General features: G+C 47.5%; 1 protein-coding gene across 1 annotated transcript; it reads left to right on the top strand.

Moving 5' to 3' along the window:
• The first annotated feature begins 1,180 nt into the window (after positions 1 to 1,180).
• Positions 1,181 to 19,460, top strand: LOC143795407 (uncharacterized). Its single transcript, XM_077281009.1, has 5 exons — positions 1,181 to 1,454; positions 12,102 to 12,179; positions 12,261 to 12,353; positions 12,430 to 12,504; positions 19,293 to 19,460. The coding sequence occupies exons 1-5, from the start codon at positions 1,181 to 1,183 to the stop codon at positions 19,418 to 19,420; spliced, it is 648 nt and encodes a 215-aa protein (XP_077137124.1). The 3' UTR covers positions 19,421 to 19,460.
• The last annotated feature ends 1,863 nt before the right edge of the window (positions 19,461 to 21,323 follow it).

Raw genomic sequence — 21,323 nt, 5'->3', positions numbered from 1 at the left:
TTTCCATCTCCTCCATTGCCGGGGTCAGCATTTAGCGCACAGCACTCGGATGATATCCGAGTGATGTGCGCTGTCTCACTCACACCCATAGGCTTATATGAGTGCGAGTGAGACATTTCTCGGCCGAGTGTCGGTGATTTTACTCGCACACTGAAAACGGCCGAGGAAAAAACTGGGGATGTGAGCTGCCCCATAGCAGAATACTGGTCCGAGTGCTATGCGATTTTCTATCGCATAGCACTCGTCCGCATTGCAGACTAGTGTGACTCCAGCCTTAGGCTGGAGTCACACACAATGTATAAAAAATCTATCCGATTTTGTCTGCTGAGAATCGCACAAATGTTCTCCGTATGGTGATCCGTATCTCATCCGTGTGCAATGCCAGGATGCGTTTTTTTCTCAAAAAAGTATCCGTGTGTCATTTGTATGTCATCCGTATGGTGAGATTTTCTCACACACTTGCAAAATGAGCAAATAATGGCTGAGCCTTTCCTGTCACCTGCCCAATGCTTGAGAATTTCTTGCAAGTCATACTGATGGTCCGTGTGCAGTGCGATTTTTTTTTCTCGCACCCATAGACTTGCATTAGCGTTTCTCAGCTGAGATACGCGGACAATCGCACATGCTGCAATTTCACTTGCAAGTGTAATACGGACAAGAAAAAAAAGAGAGGATGTGAGCTGCCCCATAGAGAAATACTGGTCAGAGTGCTATGCGATTTTTTATCTCTTTTTTCTTGAGGCAACAAAGATCTCTCTGGTTTTCCTGACTGCCTCTATGATTCCAGCAGTTACTTTCTCAAAAGAACTGGTCTTGGCAGCTTATCTTAATTCAGTCTGAAAGGAGACTTTCTTTGCTTCTTTCTGCAGGTCTCAGGTCTGGACACAACAACAACTTTCCCAGTATTCCATGGGACTGTGCTAACCATTCCCAGTCTCTTGTAACCATGCTAACCCCTCTAGTCAGGGCCGCCATCAGGGCATGACAGGCATTACACCTGTATGGGGCCCGGTGATGAGGAGCAAAAGGGGGGGCCCGAGCACGCTGCCAGCCCGGTCCGCGCTCCGCTCGGGCCCCCCTGACATTTTATTCAGGCTGCGCCGCCGCGCCGGCATCCCTGTTTGCAGTGGCGCAGCACAGCAGCCTAAATGAGCGCTGCAGCTTTAAGGCCTGGTGCATCATGGGCCATGGGACGTCACACGCTGCCCTGCTCCACTTCCTCATTCCGGAGCAGAGCAGCGTGCGGTGTGCCACGTGGGTGGCTGCGGACGGCGGAGGAGCAGATGGCGGAGGACCGGGAGCCGGGAGGAACAGGGGAAAGTCGGCAGCGGGGGACCACCGGACGACGAGGGACTGGACGAGGCGACGGGGGAGTGGGGACACTGGCAGGACGTGCAGGCTGCTGCAGCAGCTCTGCAGACCGGAGGAGCAGGTGGAGGCGGCGGGCCAGCAGGGTAAGTACCGGTCTGTCCGGATTCAAACAGGGCCCGGGGGTGGGGGACTTTGTTTGCTGGCTGCACACACCTGCATGGATTCAAACAGGGCCCAGGGCTCGGTGGGGGGGATTTGTTTGCTGCCTGCACGGATTTCAACAGGGCCCAGGGCTTGGGGGCTTTGTTTGCTGGCTGCACGCACCTGCACGGATTCAAACAGGGCCCGGTGCCTAGGCAGCATCAATAGAAAAAATGTCATGTTAAAAATAATAATAAAAAAAAAACCTGCTATACTCACACTCCACCACCTTTCCCGCTCCTCGCCACGCTCCCGGGACCGCTCCATTGCAAGCGGCAGCTTCCGGTCCCGTCGCAGGACTGGTGTGCGACAAGGACCTGCCGTGACGTCACGGTCATGTGACCGCGACGTCATCATAGGTCCTGCTCACACCAGACCTGGGACCGCAAGCTGCCGCTTGCAATGGAGCGGTCCCAGGAGCGTGGCGAGGAGCGGGAAAGGCAGCAGATGGTAAGTATAGCACGACTTCAACGGGCTATAGGTGAGTATATTTGTTTATTTTTATTTTTTAAAGTCTCTATACTACGTGGCTGGGCAATATACTACGTGGCTCTGCTATATACTCCGTCGCTGGGCAATAGACTCCGTCGCTGGGCAATAGACTACGTGGCTGGGCAATAGACTACATGGCTGGGCAATATACTACGTGGACATGCATATTCTAGAATACTCGATGCGTTAGAATCGGGCCACCATCTAGAATATTATATTCAGATAAGTTTAGAGGTGTATTTTATTTCTAAAATTTCTAGTAAATTTTTGTTAGTGTATAACCAGTGATTATATATGCTATACACCTTCCGTTTATTTATTTATTTGATTTGCAGGCTGAGGCGGCAGAGGTGGGCAGGCTGAGATGACCATTATTCTTGACTGGGTAGTGGGCGCGGTGGTAACTTCAGCTGTGTGAGTAAATAACAAGTCCATGTATTCGTTTGTCCACCATATCAGTACGGGATTGTGTGATAAGGCCCCGTCTCACATAGCGAAATCGCTAGCGAGATATCTGCTGAGTCACAAGTTTTCTGACGCAACAGCGACCTCAGTAGCGATCTCGCTATGTTTGACACGTACCAGCGACCAGGCCCCTGCTGTGAGATCGCTGGTCGTGTCGGAATGGCCTGGACCTTTTTTTGGTCGTTGAGGTCCCGCTGACATCGCTGAATCTGTGTGTGTGACACGGATTCAGCGATGTCTTCACTGGTAACCAAGGTAAACATCGGGTTACTAAGCGCAGGGCCGCGCTTAGTAACCCGATGTTTACCCTGGTTACCATCGTAAATGTAAAAAAAAACAAAACAGTACATACTCACATTCCGGTGTCCGTCAGGTCCCTTGCCGTCTGCTTCCCACACTGACTGCCGGCCGTAAAGTGAAAGTACAGCACAGCGGTGACGTCACCGCTCTGCTGTTAGGGCCGGCGCTCAGTCAGTGCAGGAAGCGGACGCCGGGGACGCGAAGGTGAGTATGTACTGTTTGTTTTTTTTACTTTTACGCTGGTAACCAGGGTAAACATCGGGTTACTAAGCGCGGCCCTGCGCTCAGCAACCCGATGTTTACCCTGGTTACCCAGGGACCTCGGCATCGTTGGTCGCTGGAGAGCTGTCTGTGTGACAGCTCCCCAGCGACCACACAGCGATCGGCATCGTTGTCTGTATCACTGCAGCGTCGCTGTGTGTGACGGGGCCTATAGTCATACCTTCCCCCTTACCTTCCTCCTCCTCAACAGCAATGTGTAAGCTACTGGATGATCCTGACCTGCTGCAAAACCAAATGCCCAATTTATATCATCAGGCAGCAGTTCAGGATAATCCAGTAACTAAGGCCACGTTCACACTTTGCGGTGTGCTCTGCGGGTTCTCCCGCAGCGGAATTGATAAATCTGCAGGGCAAAACCGCTGCGGTTATCCCTGCAGATTTATCGCGGTTTGTTCCGCAGTTTCCGCTGCGGGTTTTACTCCTATACTATTGATGCTGCATATGCAGTAATATACAGCATCAATAGTAATGTTAAAAATAATAAAAAATGGTTATACTCACCCTCTGACGTCCTGATTTCCTCGGCGCTGCACGCGGCGGTCTGGTTCCAAAGATGCTGTGCGAGAAGGACCTTCGTGATGTCACGGTCATGTGACCGCGACGTCACCACAGGTCCTGCTCGCACAGCAACCTTGACACCGGACGGCCGCGTGCAGCGCTGAGAGGTGAGTATAGCATCATTTTTTATTTTTATTCTTTTTTTTTTTACACTGTTTATGCTTCCCAGGGCCTGGAGGAGAGTCTCCTCTCCTCCACCCCGGGTACCATCTGCACATTATCCGCTTACTTCCTGCATCGTGGGCACAGCCCCATGCGGGAAGTTAGCGGATCAATGCATTCCTATGCGTTCAGAATCGCAGCGATTCTGCAAAAAGAAGTGACATGCTGCTGAATGTAAACCGCTGTGTTTCTGCTCGTTTTTTCGCGCAGCATGTGCACAGCGGATTGCGGTTCCCATAGGGTTTACATGTAAATGTAAACGCTATGGAAACTGCTGCGGACCCGCAGCTGCAGAAACGCTGCGGATCCGCGGTAAAACCCGCAAAATGTGAACATGGCCTTATAAGTTTTGGTTGTGGTTTGGAAGGGGGGTGGGAAAGTTTTGTTGCAAGTGGGTACATGTGATCAAGAAACATCTTTATTATTATTATGGCAGTTTAATTTTTGAAATGGGGCTATCAGTCTGTGCTTTCACAGCAGTGCATACACGACGTGGTGCAGAAGTGGGGTGTTTCAAAGAAAGGGCAGAGGGACTGGAAAGTTTGCAAGGTGGAGGCGGAGCTAGGGTGGAGGCAGAGCTAGGGTGGAGGCGGAACTGGGGCGGAGCCTGGGTGGAGTCTGAAGGGGGGCCCCGAAAATTTTGTCAGTATGGGGCCCCAAAATTCCTAGTGGCAGCCCTGCCTCTAGTTGCTGGATGACTTTAAATCATCAATGCAGCTTCTGCTTGTCCCAATTACCCTTCTTTCACTGTTCACTTCAAACTGCTGACTAAGTGAAACTAGGAAATATCTCCCTTCTTAAGGAACCTTCACACGAAACGACTTTGTAACGATAACGATAGCGATCCGTGACGTTGCAGCGTCCTAAATAACGATATCGTTGTGTTTGACACGCAGCAGCGATCTGGATCCCGCTGTGATATCGTTGGTCGGGGCTAGAGGTCCATAACTTTATTTGGTCGTTAGGTCGGCGTGTATCGTCATGTTTGACATTAAAAGCAACGACGCCAGCAACGATCAAAGGGGGCATCGCAGCGTCTCGTTCTAGCCAGGTAGGCGTTTAACATTACAAAAAGAGACACCCTCAGTCGTGATGGCAAGGGAGGTGACAAAATCATTACGCCACAAAAGGTGACGTCTTTTCTTTTCAATTACAATTAAAAAGGAGACACTATAACGTAAATCACATTAAAAAGGAGACGCCATACAATACTGACATTATAAAACGGGACGCCTTTTAATAGGATTTAATTTTAAGGAGATGCTATCGTGACATACATAAACAAAGGTGATGACTAGTGTTGAGCATTCCGATACTGCAAGTATCGGGTATCGGCCGATACTTGCTGTATCGGAATTCCGATACCGAGATCCGATATTTTTGTGATATCGGGTATCGGTATCGAAACAACATTAATGTAAAAATGTGTAAAAGAGAGAATTAAAATAAAAAATATTGCTATACTCACCTCTCCGACGCAGCCTGCACCTTACCGAGGGAAGCGGCAGCGTTCTTTGTTTAAAATTCGTGCTTTTCTTTCCTTTACGTGAGTCCCGGCTTGTGATTGGTTGCGTGCCGCCCATGTGACCGGGACGCAACCAATCACAGCAAGCCGTGACGTAATTTCAGGTCCTTCAGGATTTTAAAATTACGTTCCGGCGTTGTGATTGGTTGCGTCGCAGTCACATGGGCGACGCAACCAATCACAGCAAGCCGTGACGTAATTTCAGGTCCTTAAGGATTTTAAAATTACGTCCCGGCTTTGTGATTGGTTGCGTCGCAGTCACATGGGAGACGCAACCAATCACAAGCCGTGACGTCACGGGAGGCTGGACACGCGCGCATTTTAAAATGGGCGCGTGTCCAGCCTCCCGTGACGTCCCGGCTTGTGATTGGTTGCGCCGCGATCAACCAATCACAAGCCGGGAGGCTGGACACGCGCGCATTTTAAAATTTTAAAATGCGCGCGTGTCCAGCCTCCCGGCTTGTGATTGGTTGCGCCGCGGTCAACCAATCACAAGCCGGGACGTCACGGGAGGCTGGACACGCGCCCATTTTAAAAAGCGCGCGTGTCCAGCCTCCCGTGACGTCACGGCTTGTGATTGGTTAATGGCGGCCATGTTGCCGGGACGCGGACCAATCACAGCAAGCCGTGACGTAATTTCGTCACGGCTTGCTGTGATTGGTCCGCGTCCCGGCAACATGGCGCCGTGACCAATCATAAGCTGGGACGTCACTGGAGGCTGGACACGCGCGCTTTTTAAAATGGGCGCGTGTCCAGCCTCCCGTGACGTCCCAGCTTGTGATTGGTTAATGGCGGCCATGTTGCCGGGACGCGGACCAATCACAGCAAGCCGTGACGTAATTTCGTCACGGCTTGCTGTGATTGGTCCGCGTCCCGGCAACATGGCCGCCCTGACCAATCACAAGCCGGGACTTCACGTAACCAAGTAAAAGCGCGAATTTTAAACAAACAACGCTGCCGGTTCCCTCGCTGAGGTCCAGGCTGCGTCGGAGGGTGAGTATAGCAATATTTTTTATTTTAATTCTTTCTTTTACACATTTATATGGATCCCAGGGCCTGAAGGAGAGTTTCCTCTCCTTCAGACCCTGGGAACCATCAGGAATACCGTCCGATACTTGAGTCCCATTGACTTGTATTGGTATCGGGTATCGGTATCGGATTGGATCCGATACTTTGCCGGTATCGGCCGATAGTTTCCGATACCGATACTTTCAAGTATCGGACGGTATCGCTCAACACTAGTGATGACTCATAACAGGACATACCAAACGAGACGCCTTTGTACATTACAAAAAGGGGGCTTTTCCAAAACATTTAATTAAAGGTGACGCTTTTCAGTCCAAAAGATGACGGCCTGGGAGGTGTCATGTACATTAAGGGGGCTCTATAACAATACATTACCTTAATTTAAATGTGCCTGGAATGACTGGCTGTGACACCGTCTACCTGTGAACGCTGATTGGCCATAGTGGGATCATCTATAGCTGCGTTCCGAAATATAAACCGCGACTCTATACAGTCTTGCCTTTGGAATCACTTGTGCGTCCTCCGCTACCTGTGCGTCCTATTTTGCAATCCAGAACTCTGCAAGGTCTTCATTCTGAATCCCATAACTGCATCAAAAGTAAGTCATATCTTTGTGCAGTTTGTTTCATCTGCCATGCAGCAATGCTAATTTATGTGATGTATACGAGATCTCTGCAGAGATCCATTTGAGCTTGCAAGTTTTTAAACAATTACGCTGTTGCGCTTGTTGGCAGCCATTTTGAGCGTTCAATATACACTCACCGGCCACTTTATTAGGTACACCATGCTAGTAACGGGTTGGACCCCTTTTGCCTTCAGAACTGCCTCAATTCTTCGTGGCATAGATTCAACAAGGTGCTGGAAGCATTCCTCAGAGATTTTGGTCCATATTGACATGATGGCATCACACAGTTGCCGCAGATTTGTCGGCTGCACATCCCAAAGATGCTCCATACAAGGCAGGATGGATCCATGCTTTCATGTTGTTTACGCCAAATTCTGACCCTACCATCCGAATGTCGCAGCAGAAATCAAGACTCATCAGACCAAGCAACGTTTTTCCAATCTTCTACTGTCCAATTTCGATGAGCTTGTACAAATTGTAGCCTCAGTTTCCTGTTCTTAGCTGAAAGGAGTGGTACCCGGTGTGGTCTTCTGCTGCTGTAGCCCATCTGCCTCAAAGTTCGACGCACTGTGTGTTCAGAGATGCTCTTAGGCCTACCTTGGTTGTAACGGGTGGCGATTTGAGTCACTGTTGCCTTTCTATCAGCTCGAACCAGTCTGCCCATTCTCCTCTGACCTCTGGCATCAACAAGGCATTTCCGCCCACAGAACTGCCGCTCACTGGATTTTTTTTCTTTTTCGGACCATTCTCTGTAAACCCTAGAGATGGTTGTGCGTGAAAATCCCAGTAGATCAGCAGTTTCTGAAATACTCAGACCAGCCCTTCTGGCACCAACAACCATGCCACGTTCAAAGGCACTCAAATCACCTTTCTTCCCCATACTGATGCTCGGTTTGAACTGCAGGAGATTGTCTTGACCATGTCTACATGCCTAAATGCACTGAGTTGCCGCCATGTGATTGGCTGATTAGAAATTAAGTGTTAACAAGAAGTTGGACAGGTGTACCTAATAAAGTGGCCAGTGAGTGTATTTATAGCAGGGGTGAGACACATGGGGAGCGTCATTGGGAATAGAGAGATATATATGGAATGGCAGGGGTGAGACACATAGGGAGCGTGATGGGGAGAGAGACACATGGAATGGCAGGGGTAGACATCGGGAGCGTCATGGGGAGAGAGACACATGGAATGGCAGGGGTGAGACACATGGGGAGCGTGATGGGGAGAGAGATACGTATGGAATGGCAGGGGTGAGACACATCGGGAGCGTGATGGGGAGAGAGATACATATGGAATGGCAGGGGTGTGACACAAATCCGGAGCGTGATGGGGAGAGAGATACATATGGAATGGCAGGGGTGAGACACATCCGGAGCGTGATGGGGAGAGAGATACATATGGAATGACAGGGGTGAGAAACATCGGGAGCGTCATGGGGAGAGAGACACATGGAATGGCAGTGGTGAGAAACATCCGGAGCGTGATGGGGAGAGAGATACATATGGAATGGCAGGGGTGAGACACATCCGGAGCGTGATGGGGAGAGAGATACATATGGAATGGCAGGGGTGAGACACAAATCCGGAGCGTGATGGGGAGAGAGATACATATGGAATGGCAGGGGTGAGACACATCCGGAGCGTGATGGGGAGAGAGATACATATGGAATGGCAGGGGTGAGACACATCGGGAGCGTCATGGGGAGAGAGACACATGGAATGGCAGGGATGAGAAACATCCGGAGCGTGATGGGGAGAGAGATACATATGGAATGGCAGGGGTGAGACACATCCGGAGCGTGATGGGGAGAGAGATACATATGGAATGGCAGGGGTGTGACACAAATCCGGAGCGTGATGAGGAGAGAGATACATATGGAATGGCAGGGGTGAGACACAAATCCGGAGCGTGATGGGGAGAGAGATACATATGGAATGGCAGGGGTGAAACACATCCGGAGCGTGATGGGGAGAGAGATACATATGGAATGGCAGGGGTGAGACACATCGGGAGCGTCATGGGGAGAGAGACACATGGAATGGCAGGGGTGAGAAACATCCGGAGCGTGATGGGGAGAGAGATTCATATGGAATGGCAGGGGTGAGACACATCCGGAGCGTGATGGGGAGAGAGATACATATGGAATGGCAGGGGTGAGACACAAATCCGGAGCGTGATGGGGAGAGAGATACATATGGAATGGCAGGGGTGAGACACATCCGGAGCGTGATGGGGAGAGAGATACATATGGAATGGCAGGGGTGAGACACATCGGGAGCGTCATGGGGAGAGAGACACATGGAATGGCAGGGGTGAGACACATCGGGAGCGTCATGGGGAGAGAGACACATGGAATGGCAGGGGTGAGACACATAGGGAGCGTGATGGGAAGAGAGATACATATCGAATGGCAGGGGTGAGACACATCGGGAGCGTGATGGGGAGAGAGATACATATGGAATGGCAGGGGTGAGACACATCGAGAGCGTGATGGGGAGAGATACATATGGAATGGCAGGGGTGCTTATATATATACATCTTAAAATCAGTAAAGCACGAGGACAGACAATGCTGCGGACTCCCAAGATTCATATGTCTGATACAGAACTAGAGTATGTTGCATACATAGATATATTTATTCTTATGTTTGATACAGAAGTTGAGTACTGTGAATAGATTGAAACAGAAAATGATTTTAATGGGTCTTCAACCAAATGGAACACGAGAGCACATCTACCCCACAGAATGTAGTGCATAATACATGCTAAAAGTTATGACACGTAATGACAACAGTTGTGCTACTGCTGAAGATGCTGCCATGGGACAGCCCCTGGCCCATTGAAAAAGTTACAGTACTTCTCCCTGCAGATCATAGCATCATCAGAGTTCCTTCCGGATCCCAGACTTTCCAAGCCAGAAACCCTGTGCTCCTCTAGACGCCATTCGCCCTGGGTTACATCTCCGTTTGCAGGGTCAACAGAGTCAACATACTGTGGAGGGCTGTATGCAGTGGCATCACGGCGGCGGAGAAAGTTGTGCAGGACGCAACAGGCAAACACCACTGAGTCAATAGAGGTTAGTTTCATGTGTAGTGCAGTGTGGAAAACCCGAAATCGGTTTGCCATAATGCCAAAAGCATTCTCCACAACGCGGCGAGCTCTTGAAAGTCGGTAATTAAAAATGCGCCGCTCCGGTGTCAGAGTTTTCTGGGAAAAGGGCTTCAGAAGGTTGGGATGCAGTGGGAACGCCTCATCTCCGACAAACACAAAGTTCAGGTTTTCAGTAGTGTCGCTGTTGGGCGGCAAGGCCAGTTTCTGTTCTTTCAAGCGTTCCCCAAAATCGGTGTGCTCCAAAACTCCGCCATCAGAAACTCTACCATTGATCCCAACAGACACAGTTATAAATTCGTAGTTCGCATTAACGAGTGCCATGAGAATTACGCTGAAATATCCCTTATAGTTGTAATAAAAGGAGCCGGAGTGTGGTGGTTGGGTGATGCGGACATGTTTCCCATCCAAGGCCCCACCGCAATTAGGGAAGTGCCATTGCTCATGAAATCCCCGGGAAATCTGTTGCCAATCATCCGTGGTCTCCGGGAAAGGCATGTAATTGCGGTGTTAAGCAGAGATAATTGCTTGACATGTCTCTGGGATGATGACGGTGAGTAGGGATCGGGAAATTGCGGCGCAGTAATGCAAGTCTTGCATAGACCTGCCAGTCGCCAGGAACCGCAGCGTGACAGCCAGTCTCTCATCCACAGGGACAGCAGCTCGCATGTTCGTATTTTGCCGCCTGATATAAGGATCCACAGCAGCAAGTAGCACATTAAAGGAATCCTCCGACATTCGAAGGTAGTTCCTGAAATCATGCGGGTTGTTCTCCTGCAGTTCCCTTATTAGGCCCATATGGGACAATTGATCCCTCTTCTGCAGCCACTGTTTGGTCCACATGCGGCGCTGACGCTTAGCACGATTCTTTCGCGCTTGAGCCTCAAGCTGGTTGTGAGCTTCTAACAACAACACAGCCGCTACAAGCACAGGAACATCAGAAGTAGACATGGCAACCTGAAAAAGAAAAAAAAAAAATTTGTACATATGATTAGCTAAACTGACACAAGACATCCAATAGTGTTACGTAGCGTTCACACATGTTAATTTTTTTCTACGATTTTATGGCTACATTCACATTTTCTATACATAAGGTACATTATGTAGACACAACAACCATACTGATATAATACCCAAAAATTACTGTACAAGCCACTGAAAAACAAACCAGGACGATGAGCGCTGCGGCTTGATAATGGCAATGCCAAAAAGAGAGTTCGGGAGCCAGCGTCACAACCGCGACGCTGTGCATAAACGGAGACGCTATAGCGATGTGGATCGCGCGGTAGCGAGGCAGAGTCAAGGACGTTCTCTGGGCGTGGTTGGGCGTTGCCGAGCGTCTCATTTTCTTAAAATGGCGGCGAGACAGCGGTCTGCTCCTCTGGGGCAGACTGAGGTTCGTTTTTTTGTGGGAGAAATGGATGCCCTCGATTACGAGGGTCGGGAGAGTCGCCCTACCCACCCCAATCTCCACAAAAATGAGGTCCTGCGCCGCATTGGGCGTATGATGGAGTGGAGATTTGGCCTCCGCCGCAGTGCGCTCGAGCTGCGGAAGAAGTGGGCCGATCTCCGTTACAAGCAGCCACTTCTTCTGGCAGAGTTGCTGGTGGAGACAAGGCGAGGCAAGTACCAGTATGGGGTATTTGGGTGACGCACGGTACTGGGAGGGGGGAATTGGGATAATCGTGCTCGTGGTTGCCAACTTGTCCTGGACATGCCACTTTGTTCTCATGTCCGTATTGACTGAGAGCAAAATGCGGTGTCCGTGATAAAGTGGTCACGGGCATCGGCGGCAGCCACAACTGCGGCCACCAGCGGCAGCCCACAGCCCGGACCGTCCCATAAGTTAACCGTCATATATTGCAATGTTATAACAGCTTACGGGACATTAGAGGGGAGCTGAAATATTGTATACATAACAAATGCATGCCAATTTCCATTGGCTCCTAACTTTTGCTGTCAATGGCGCCATTTTTTTTTTTTTCTAAGTATGGAGATCTGTAGTTTTGGTGTCTAATCCTTGCATTTCTTTTTTTTTTTGGTGTAGAGAGACGCCACCGGCATCGGGCATCGGCGGCAGCCACTACTGCGGCCACCAGCGGCAGCCCACAGCCCGGACCGTCCCGTAAGTTAACCGTCAAATATTGCAATGTTATAACAGCTTACGGGACATTAGAGGGGAGCTGAAATATTGTATACATTACAGATGCAGTTACACCACCGCTGCAAACAACCCCGCCCTTCCGCCACCCATCTTCCTCCCCCGGGTCGGCGTGTTTCTCCCCTGCGGCGAGCAGTCGTAAGTGACCAAAACTGCGCGCGCCTCCCCACACCGAATTCATTTGTTAACCAGATATGTATTTGCTTCATTTTAGCAGCGTTAGCTCTGGCCCACGCGAGGGGATGGGTGGTCAGCAGCTCCAGTGATGAGCAACAGGCGTCCTTTCTCCGTAAGTATACAGACAGTGGGAGGGGTTATCGGTGGGATGTCACATTTTACAACTACAAAAGCAACCCAAAAAAATTGCACACAGACAGCTCGCCAGCGACCAACGATGCCGAAGTCCCCCGGATAACCAGGGTAAACATCGGGTTACTAAGCGCAGGGCCGCGCTTAGTAACCCGCTATTTACCCAGGTTACCATTGTAAATGTAAAAAAAAAAAAAAAAACATACTCACATTACGGTGTCTGTCACGTCCCTAGCCGTCAGCTTCCCGCACTGAATGTGAGCGCCGGCCGTAAAGCACAGCACAGCGGGAAGCTGTCGGCGCGGAACTTGCCCAACACCACAATGTGAGTATGTACTTCTTTTTTTTTTTGCCACACGCCAATTTAACCCCTTAAGCCCCGAGGGTGGTTTGCACGTTAATGACCGGGCCAATTTTTACAATTCTGACCACTGTCCCTTTATGAGGCTATAACTCTGGAACGCTTTGACGGATCTTGGCGATTCTAACATTGTTTTCTCGTGACATATTGTACTTCATGTTAGTGGTAAAATTTATTCGATATAACTTGCGTTTATTTGTGAAAAAAATGGAAATTTGGCGAAAATTTTGAAAATTTCGCAATTTTCCAACTTTGAATTTTTATGCCCTTAAATCACAGACATATGTCACACAAAATACTTAATAAGTAACATTTCCCACATGTGTACTTTACATCAGTACAATTTTGGAACCAAAATTTTTTTTTGTGACGGAGTTATAAGGGTTAAAAGTTGACCAGCAATTTCTCATTTTTACAACACCATTTTTTTTTAGGGACCACATCTCATTTGAAGTAATTTTGAGGGGTCTATATGATAGAAAATACCCAAGTGTGACACCATTCTAAAAACTGCACCCCTCAAGGTGCTCAAAACCACATTCAAGAAGTTTATTAACCCTTCAGGTGTTTCACAGGAATTTTTGGAATGTTTAAATAAAAATGAACATTTAACTTTTTTTCACACAAAATTTATTTCAGCCCCAATTTGTTTTATTTTACCAAGGGTAACAGGAGAAAATGGACCCCGAAAGTTGTTGTACAATTTGTCCTGAGTACGCTGATACCCCATATGTGGGTGTAAACCATTGTTTGGGCACATAGCAGAGCTTGGAAGGGAAGGAGCGCCATTTGACTTTTCAATGCAAAATTGACTGGAATTGAGATGAGACGCCATGTTGCGTTTGGAGAGCCCCTGATGTGCCTAAACACTGAAACCCCCTACAATTGACACCATTTTGGAAAGTAGACCCCCTAAGGAACTTATCTAGATGTGTGGTGAGCACTTTGACCCACCAAGTGCTTCACAGAAGTTTATAATGCAGAGCCGTAAGAATAAAAAATCATATTTTTTCACAAAAATGATCTTTTCGCCCCCAATTTTTTATTTTCCCAAGGGTAAGAGAAGAAATTGGACCCCAAAAAATGTTGTGCAATTTGTCCTGAGTACGCTGATACCCCATATGTGGGTGTAAACCATTGTTTGGGCGCATGGCAGAGCTTGGAAGGGAAGGTGCGCCATTTGACTTTTCAATGCAAAATTGACTGGAATTGAGATGGGACGCCATGTTGCGTTTGGAGAGCCCCTGATGTGCCTAAACATTGAAACTCCCTACAAGTGACACCATTTTGGAAAGTAGACCCCCTAAGGAACTTATCTAGATGTGTGGTGAGCACTTTGACCCACCAAGTGCTTCACAGAAGTTTATAATGCAGAGCCGTAAAAATAAAAAATCATATTTTTTCACAAAAATTATCTTTTCGCCCCCAATTTTTTATTTTCCCAAGGGTAAGAGAAGAAATTGGACCCCAAAAAATGTTGTGCAATTTGTCCTGAGTACGCTGATGCCCCATATGTGGGTGTAAACCATTGTTTGGGCGCATGGCAGAGCTTGGAAGGGAAGGAGCGCCATTTGACTTTTCAATGCAAAATTGACTGGAATTGAGATGGGACGCCATGTTGCGTTTGGAGAGCCCCTGATGTGCCTAAACATTGAAACTCCCTACAAGTGACACAATTTTGGAAAGTAGACCCCCTAAGGAACTTATCTAGATGTGTGGTGAGCACTTTGACCCACCAAGTGCTTCACAGAAGTTTATAATGCAGAGCCGTAAAAATAAAAAATCATATTTTTTCACAAAAATGATCTTTTCGCCCCCAATTTTTTATTTTCCCAAGGGTAAGAGAAGAAATTGGACCCCAAAAAATGTTGTGCAATTTGTCCTGAGTACGCTGATACCCCATATGTGGGTGTAAACCATTGTTTGGGCGCATGGCAGAGCTTGGAAGGGAAGGAGCGCCATTTGACTTTTCAATGCAAAATTGACTGGAATTGAGATGGGACGCCATGTTGCGTTTGGAGAGCCCCTGATGTGCCTAAACATTGAAACTCCCTACAAGTGACACCATTTTGGAAAGTAGACCCCCTAAGGAACTTATCTAGATGTGTTTTGAGAGCTTTGAACCCCCAAGTGTTTCACTACAGATTATAACGCAGAGCCGTGAAAATAATTTTTATTTTTTTTTCTCAAAAATGATTTTTTAGCCCCCAGCTTTGTATTTTTACAAGGGTAACAGAATAAATTGGACCCCAAAATTTGTTTTCCAATTTGTCCTGAGTACGCTGATACCCCATATGTGGGGGGGAACCACTGTTTGGGCGCATGACAGAGCTCGAAAGGGAAGGAGCGCCATTTGGAATGCAGACTTAAATGGATTGGTCAGCAGCCGTCACGTTGCATTTACAGAGCCCCTGATGTACCCAAACAGTACAAACCCCCCACAAGTGACCCCATATTGGAAACTAGACTTCCCAAGGAACTTATCTAGATGTGTTTTGAGAACTTTGAACCCCTAAGTGTTTCACTAAAGTGTATAGCGCAAAGCCGTGAAAATAAAAATTCTTTTTTTTTTTTTTCACAAAAATGATTTTTTAGCCCCCAGTTTTGTATTTTCACAAGGGTATCAGGATAAATTAGACCCCCAAAGTTGTTGTCCAATTTGTCCTGAGTACGCTGATACCCCATATGTGGGGGGGAACCACTGTTTGGGCGCATGACAGAGCTCGGAAGGGAAGGAGCGCCATTTGGAATGCAGCCTTAAATGGATTGGTCTGCAGGCGTCACGTTGCATTTGCAGAGCCCCTGATGTACCCAAACAGTACAAACCCACCACAAGTGACCCCATATTGGAAACTAGACCTCCCAAGGAACTTATCTAGATGTGTTGTGAGAACTTTGAACCCCCAAGTGTTTCACTACAGTTTATAACGCAGAGCCGTGAAAATAAAACATCTTTTTTTTCCCACAAAAATGATTTTTAGCCCCCCAAATTTTTATTTTCCCAAGGATAGCAAGAGAACTTGGACCCCAGAAGTTGTTGTTCAATTTGTCCCGAGTACGCTGATAACCCATATGTTGGGGTAAACCCCTTTTTGGGCGCACGGGAGAGCTCGGAAGGGAAGGAGCACTGTTTTACTTTTTCAACGCAGAATTGGCTGGAATTGAGATTGGACGCCATGTCCCGTTTGGAGAGCCCCTGATGTGCCTGGACAGTGGAAACTTCCCAATTCTACCTGAAACCCTAATCCAAACAGACCCCTAGCCCTAATCCCAACGGTAACCCTAACCACACCCCTAGCCCTGACACACCCATAATTCTAATCCCAACCCTAATCCAAACCGTAAATGTAATCCAAACCCTAACCCTAACTTTAGCCCCAACCCTAACTTTAGCCCCAACCCTAACCCTAACTTTACCTCCAACCCTAGCCCTAACCCTAACCCTACCCCTAACCCTAAACGTGACTGAAATACGTGGCACTGAAATACGTGGCACTGAAATACGTGGCACTGAAATACGTGGCACTGAAATACGTGGCACTGAAATACGTGGCACTGAAATACGTGGCACTGAAATACGTGGCACTGAAATACGTGGCACTGAAATACGTGGCACTGAAATACGTGGCACTGAAATACGTGGCACTGAAATACGTGGCACTGAACTACGTGATACGTGGCACTGAAATACGTGGCACTGAAATACGTGGCACTGAAATACGTGGCACTGAAATACGTGGCACTGAAATACGTGATACGTGGCACTGAAATACGTGGCACTGAAATACGTGGCACTGAAATACGTGGCACTGAAATACGTGGCACTGAAATACGTGGCACTGAAACACGTGGCACTGAAATACGTGATATGTGGCACTGAAATATGTGGCACTGAAATATGTGGCACTGAAATATGTGGCACTGAAATACGTGATATGTGGCACTGAAATACGTGGCACTGAAATACGTGGCACTGAAATACGTGGCACTGAAATACGTGGCACTGAAATACGTGGCACTAAAATATGTGGCACTGAAATATGTGATACGTGGCACTGAAATACGTGACACTGAAACACGTGGCACTGAAATACGTGATACGTGGCACTGAAATACGTGGCACTGAAATACGTGGCACTGAAATATGTGGCACTGAAATACGTGGCACTCAAATACGTGGCACTGAAATACGTGGCACTATGACTGTCAGAAAATGTTCATTAAACGGTTAGGGGTGAGGTTAGGGGTAGAGTTAGGGTTAGGGTTTGGATCCCTTTATCACCTTGATGGTGGTGGGTGGCTTTTCAGTGTGTTTTCTGTTTTTTTTCGATAAAAACGCATGCGTTTTTAACGCAAACGCATGTGCTTAAAAACGCAAGAAAATACTGCAGGCTGTATTTCTGAAAATGAACACATGCAGAAAAAAAACGCATGCGTTTGAAAACGCGACCAAACGCGTACAAAAAAACACATGCGTTTTCAATGTTAAATATAGGGAAAAAACGCATGTGTTTTTTTGTGCAAAAAACGCTGCAGACAAAAACGCAAGTGTGAAACCAGCGACGCTTTTTATAGCAAAAAAGTTTTTGCGTCTCCACATTTTGAGACCTATAATTTTTCCACATTTTGCTCCACAGAGTCATGTGAGGTCTTGTTTTTTGCGGGACGAGTTGACATTTTTATTGGTAACATTTTCGGACACGTGACCGTTTTTGATCACTTTTTATTCCGATTTTTGTGAGGCAGAATGACCAAAAACCTGCTATTCATGAATTTCTTTTGGGAGAGGCGTTTATACCGTTCCGCGTTTGGTAAAATTGATAAAGCAGTTTTATTCTTCGGGTCAGTACGATTACAGCGATACCTCATTTATATCATTTTTTTATGTTTTGGCGCTTTTATACGATAAAAACTATTTTATAGAAAAAATAATTATTTTGGTATCGCTTTATTCTCAGGACTATAACTTTTTTATTTTTTTGCTGATGATGCTTTATGGCAGCTCGTTTTTTGCGGGACAAGATGACGTTTTCAGTGGTACCATGATTATTTATATCAGTCTTTTTGATCGCGTGTTATTCCTCTTTTTGTTCGGCGGTATGGTAATAAAGCGTTGTTTTTTGCCTCGTTTTTTTTTTTTTTTTTTCTCTTACGGTGTTTACTGAAGGGGTTAACTAGTGGGGCAGTTTTATAGGTTGGGTTGTTACGGACGCGGTGATACTAAATATGTGTACTTTTATTGTTTTGTTTTTTTTATTTAGATAAAGAAATGTATTTATGGGAATAATATATATATATTTTTTTATTATTTATTTAGGATTTTTTTTTTTTTTTTGACACGTGGAAAATTTTTTTTTTTACTTTGTCCCAGGGGGGGACATCACAGATCGATGATCTGATAGTGTGCACTGCACTTTATCAGATCACCGATCTCACTTACATCGGTGCAGGCTTACCAGCGTCTGCTCTGAGCAGGCGCTCGGTAAGCCACTTTTCTCCCTGCAGGACCCGGATGCCGCGGCCATCTTGGATCCGGGACCTGCAGGGAGGAAGAAGGTAGGAGACCCTCAGAGCAACGTGATCACATCGCGTTGCTCCGGGGGTCTCAGGGAAGCCCGCAGGGAGCCCCCTCCCTGCGCGATGCTTCCTTATACCGCCGGTACACTGCGATCATGTTTGATCGCGGTGTGCCGGGGGTTAATGTGCCGGGGGCGGTCCGTGACCGCTCCTGGCACATAGTGCCGGATGTCAGCTGCAATAGGCAGCTGACACCCGGCCGCGATCGGCCGCGCTCCCCCCGTGAGCGCGGCCGATCGCGTATGACGTACTATCCCGTCACCGGGAATTAAGTCCCAGGTCACCTTGACGGGATAGTACGTCATACGGGATTAAGGGGTTAATGGTACCTGAAATATCTGGGTATGTAAACACATGCCATATTTGCAGCTTTGGCTACTTTCACACAAGCGTTTTTTGAAATACGTCGCAAATGCGTCCTTTTGGACCAAAAACGCACCCTGCAAAAGTGCTTGCAGGATGCATTTTTCTAAATTGACTAACATTAGTGACGCATTGCCACACGTCTCAATAGTTGTGCGAACGTTGCGCCGGGTTGTGGCTAACCACCGGATGCAAAAACTGCCGGATGCAAAAAACGTTACATGTTAAGGTCCGCCATTTTCGGCAGCGCATGCGCGGTAGGGGACTCCTCCCCCACCTCCCCGCACCTCACAATGGGGCAGCGGATGCGCAGGAAAAATGCATCTGCTGCCCCCGTTTTGCGGCGCACACAACGCTAGCATTGGTAACCTCGACCCAACACACTGCGGCAGGCCAAGCCAGACGCTAGTGTGAAAGAAGCCTTAATCACCGTCCCTTCTCCAACTTTTTCTATCTTCTATCCACAGAACCGGACACCGTGAGAGGGCTGCTGGCCAAGCAACAGCGGATGGAGAGAACTGTTGCTCTCCTCATGCAGCAGGTACAGCAGCATGGCCGCACGCTGCGACACCTGTTGAGGCACGGGAGGATTTAACATTTTTTTTTTTGTTTTTCTAATTGTTTGCAAACACCAACCCCCCCCCACCCCAAAAAAAAAAAAAGTTAAGTATTTCAAAAACAATTTTAAAAAAATATATATTGTTACCGTTAATATGTGTGCTGTTTTTATTTACTAGCGGAGCAGGCCAGGGCCAGCCAAGCCAAGGCAGACACAAAAGAGTTGGTTTACCTTTCCATATAGTGTGTGGCAAAAATGGCAGACAGCACAAAAGAGTTTGCAAACCGCATCGTAAAGTGCTTCCATCTTGTGCGTCCGCTTGCCAGATGCACAAGATGGCTGCCGGAGATGGTGTATACATAATTATACCATGTATGTAGATAAGCATTGCTCCATAACCATAACTATACTATACATACATACATACATACATACATACATACATACATACATACATACATACAACTATACATACCGTTGATAAGAAGAAAAGAACCAATGAAGACGCCGGCAGTATAGAGTACGGCGTTCCGGACAGAACGTTCACGGGTGAAGAGGATCGTAGCTGGCGAAGGATCGTTCCGGACAGGACGCTGGAAAGGCTATAGAACGTGGACGCTGCTCTGAAACAATATGAATCAATCGCTGTAGCGTCGTGGTTTATATTCCGTGATGCCGGTACGTCACATCCTGGGTGTCTCCCAGCGGGGAAACACACCTATCTGGCTAGGTTTGCTATCATCACATCGTTACAACTGCTGCTGTTTGACATGGAGCAACAACCAGCGAGAACGATATGTGAGTCGCTGTTACGTCATGGTATCGCTCCTGCATCGTTCGTAAGTTGGTGTGTTTGACATCTCTACAGCGACCTAAACAGCGACGCTCCAGCGATCGCGTTTTGGTCGGCTCGCTGTCGTTATCGCTGCAGCGTCGTTTCCTGTGAAGGTACCTTACTCGTAAATAAACCTCCCACCAGCTATAACCCTTCCTTTCTCAGCTGCCTATTCTTCCATTGCTATGAACCATAGGTACGGTTCATTAAAGGGAACCTATCACCCCCAAAATCGAAGATGAGCTAAGCCCACCAGCATCAGGGGCTTATCTACAGCATTCTGTGAGCAAAATACTGCAGTGCGCAGACGCCGGGCCTCTCTGACCTTTCCGGGGCCTGCGCACTGCAGTACTTTGCTCTGCCCTCAACGGGGCAGACAAAGTACGCCTGCGCCGGAGCTGCGGCGTGATGACAAGAAGAGGACGTCATCCTATGAAGATGGGAGGCCTCGGACCGGACCGTGACGCCCATCGGACCAGAACAGAACTGGGACTGCCCCTGGGTGAGTATAATCTAACCTCTTTTTCTCATCTTTCAGGATGCATCGAGGGCTTATCTACAGCATTACAGAATGCTATAGATAAGCCCCTGATGCCGGTGGGCTTAGCTCATCTTCGATTTTGGGGGTGACAGGTTCCCTTTAATATACAGATGATGCATTAGAGACATATGAACTCATGAAAGCAATACAACGGTTCTTCAAGAGAGTACCAGCTGTTGTTCCTCTACTTAATATTTTCATAAGATAAAAAAGAACTAAAAATGATTAAAATTAGTACTTTGTCTTAATTGAATCCAGATTAGAGTATTTCAATCAGGAACATGCTTATACGTTTTGGATGACACACTTAACTCTGACCAAGGATTTACATTCAACAGACTTAAATAGGGTGTTAATTGCATAGTAGTACATATTTGTGAAGTATTTTAGTAATAGCAATATAATATTGTTACAGTGAAGTACCATAAAAAGCCTCTAGACCAAACAAGTAGCATTATTTTATTATGCTTTGCTTATATAGCACCATCATATTCTACAGCACTTTACAGACATTATCATAGCTGTCCCCAATGGTACCACTATCTTTTCTGTCTCTTAGTCTT

The sequence above is a fragment of the Ranitomeya variabilis genome, chromosome 1, assembly GCF_051348905.1.
Source record: "Ranitomeya variabilis isolate aRanVar5 chromosome 1, aRanVar5.hap1, whole genome shotgun sequence".
NCBI lineage: Eukaryota > Metazoa > Chordata > Amphibia > Anura > Dendrobatidae > Ranitomeya > Ranitomeya variabilis.
This window is presented reverse-complemented; position numbering and strand designations above follow the sequence as displayed.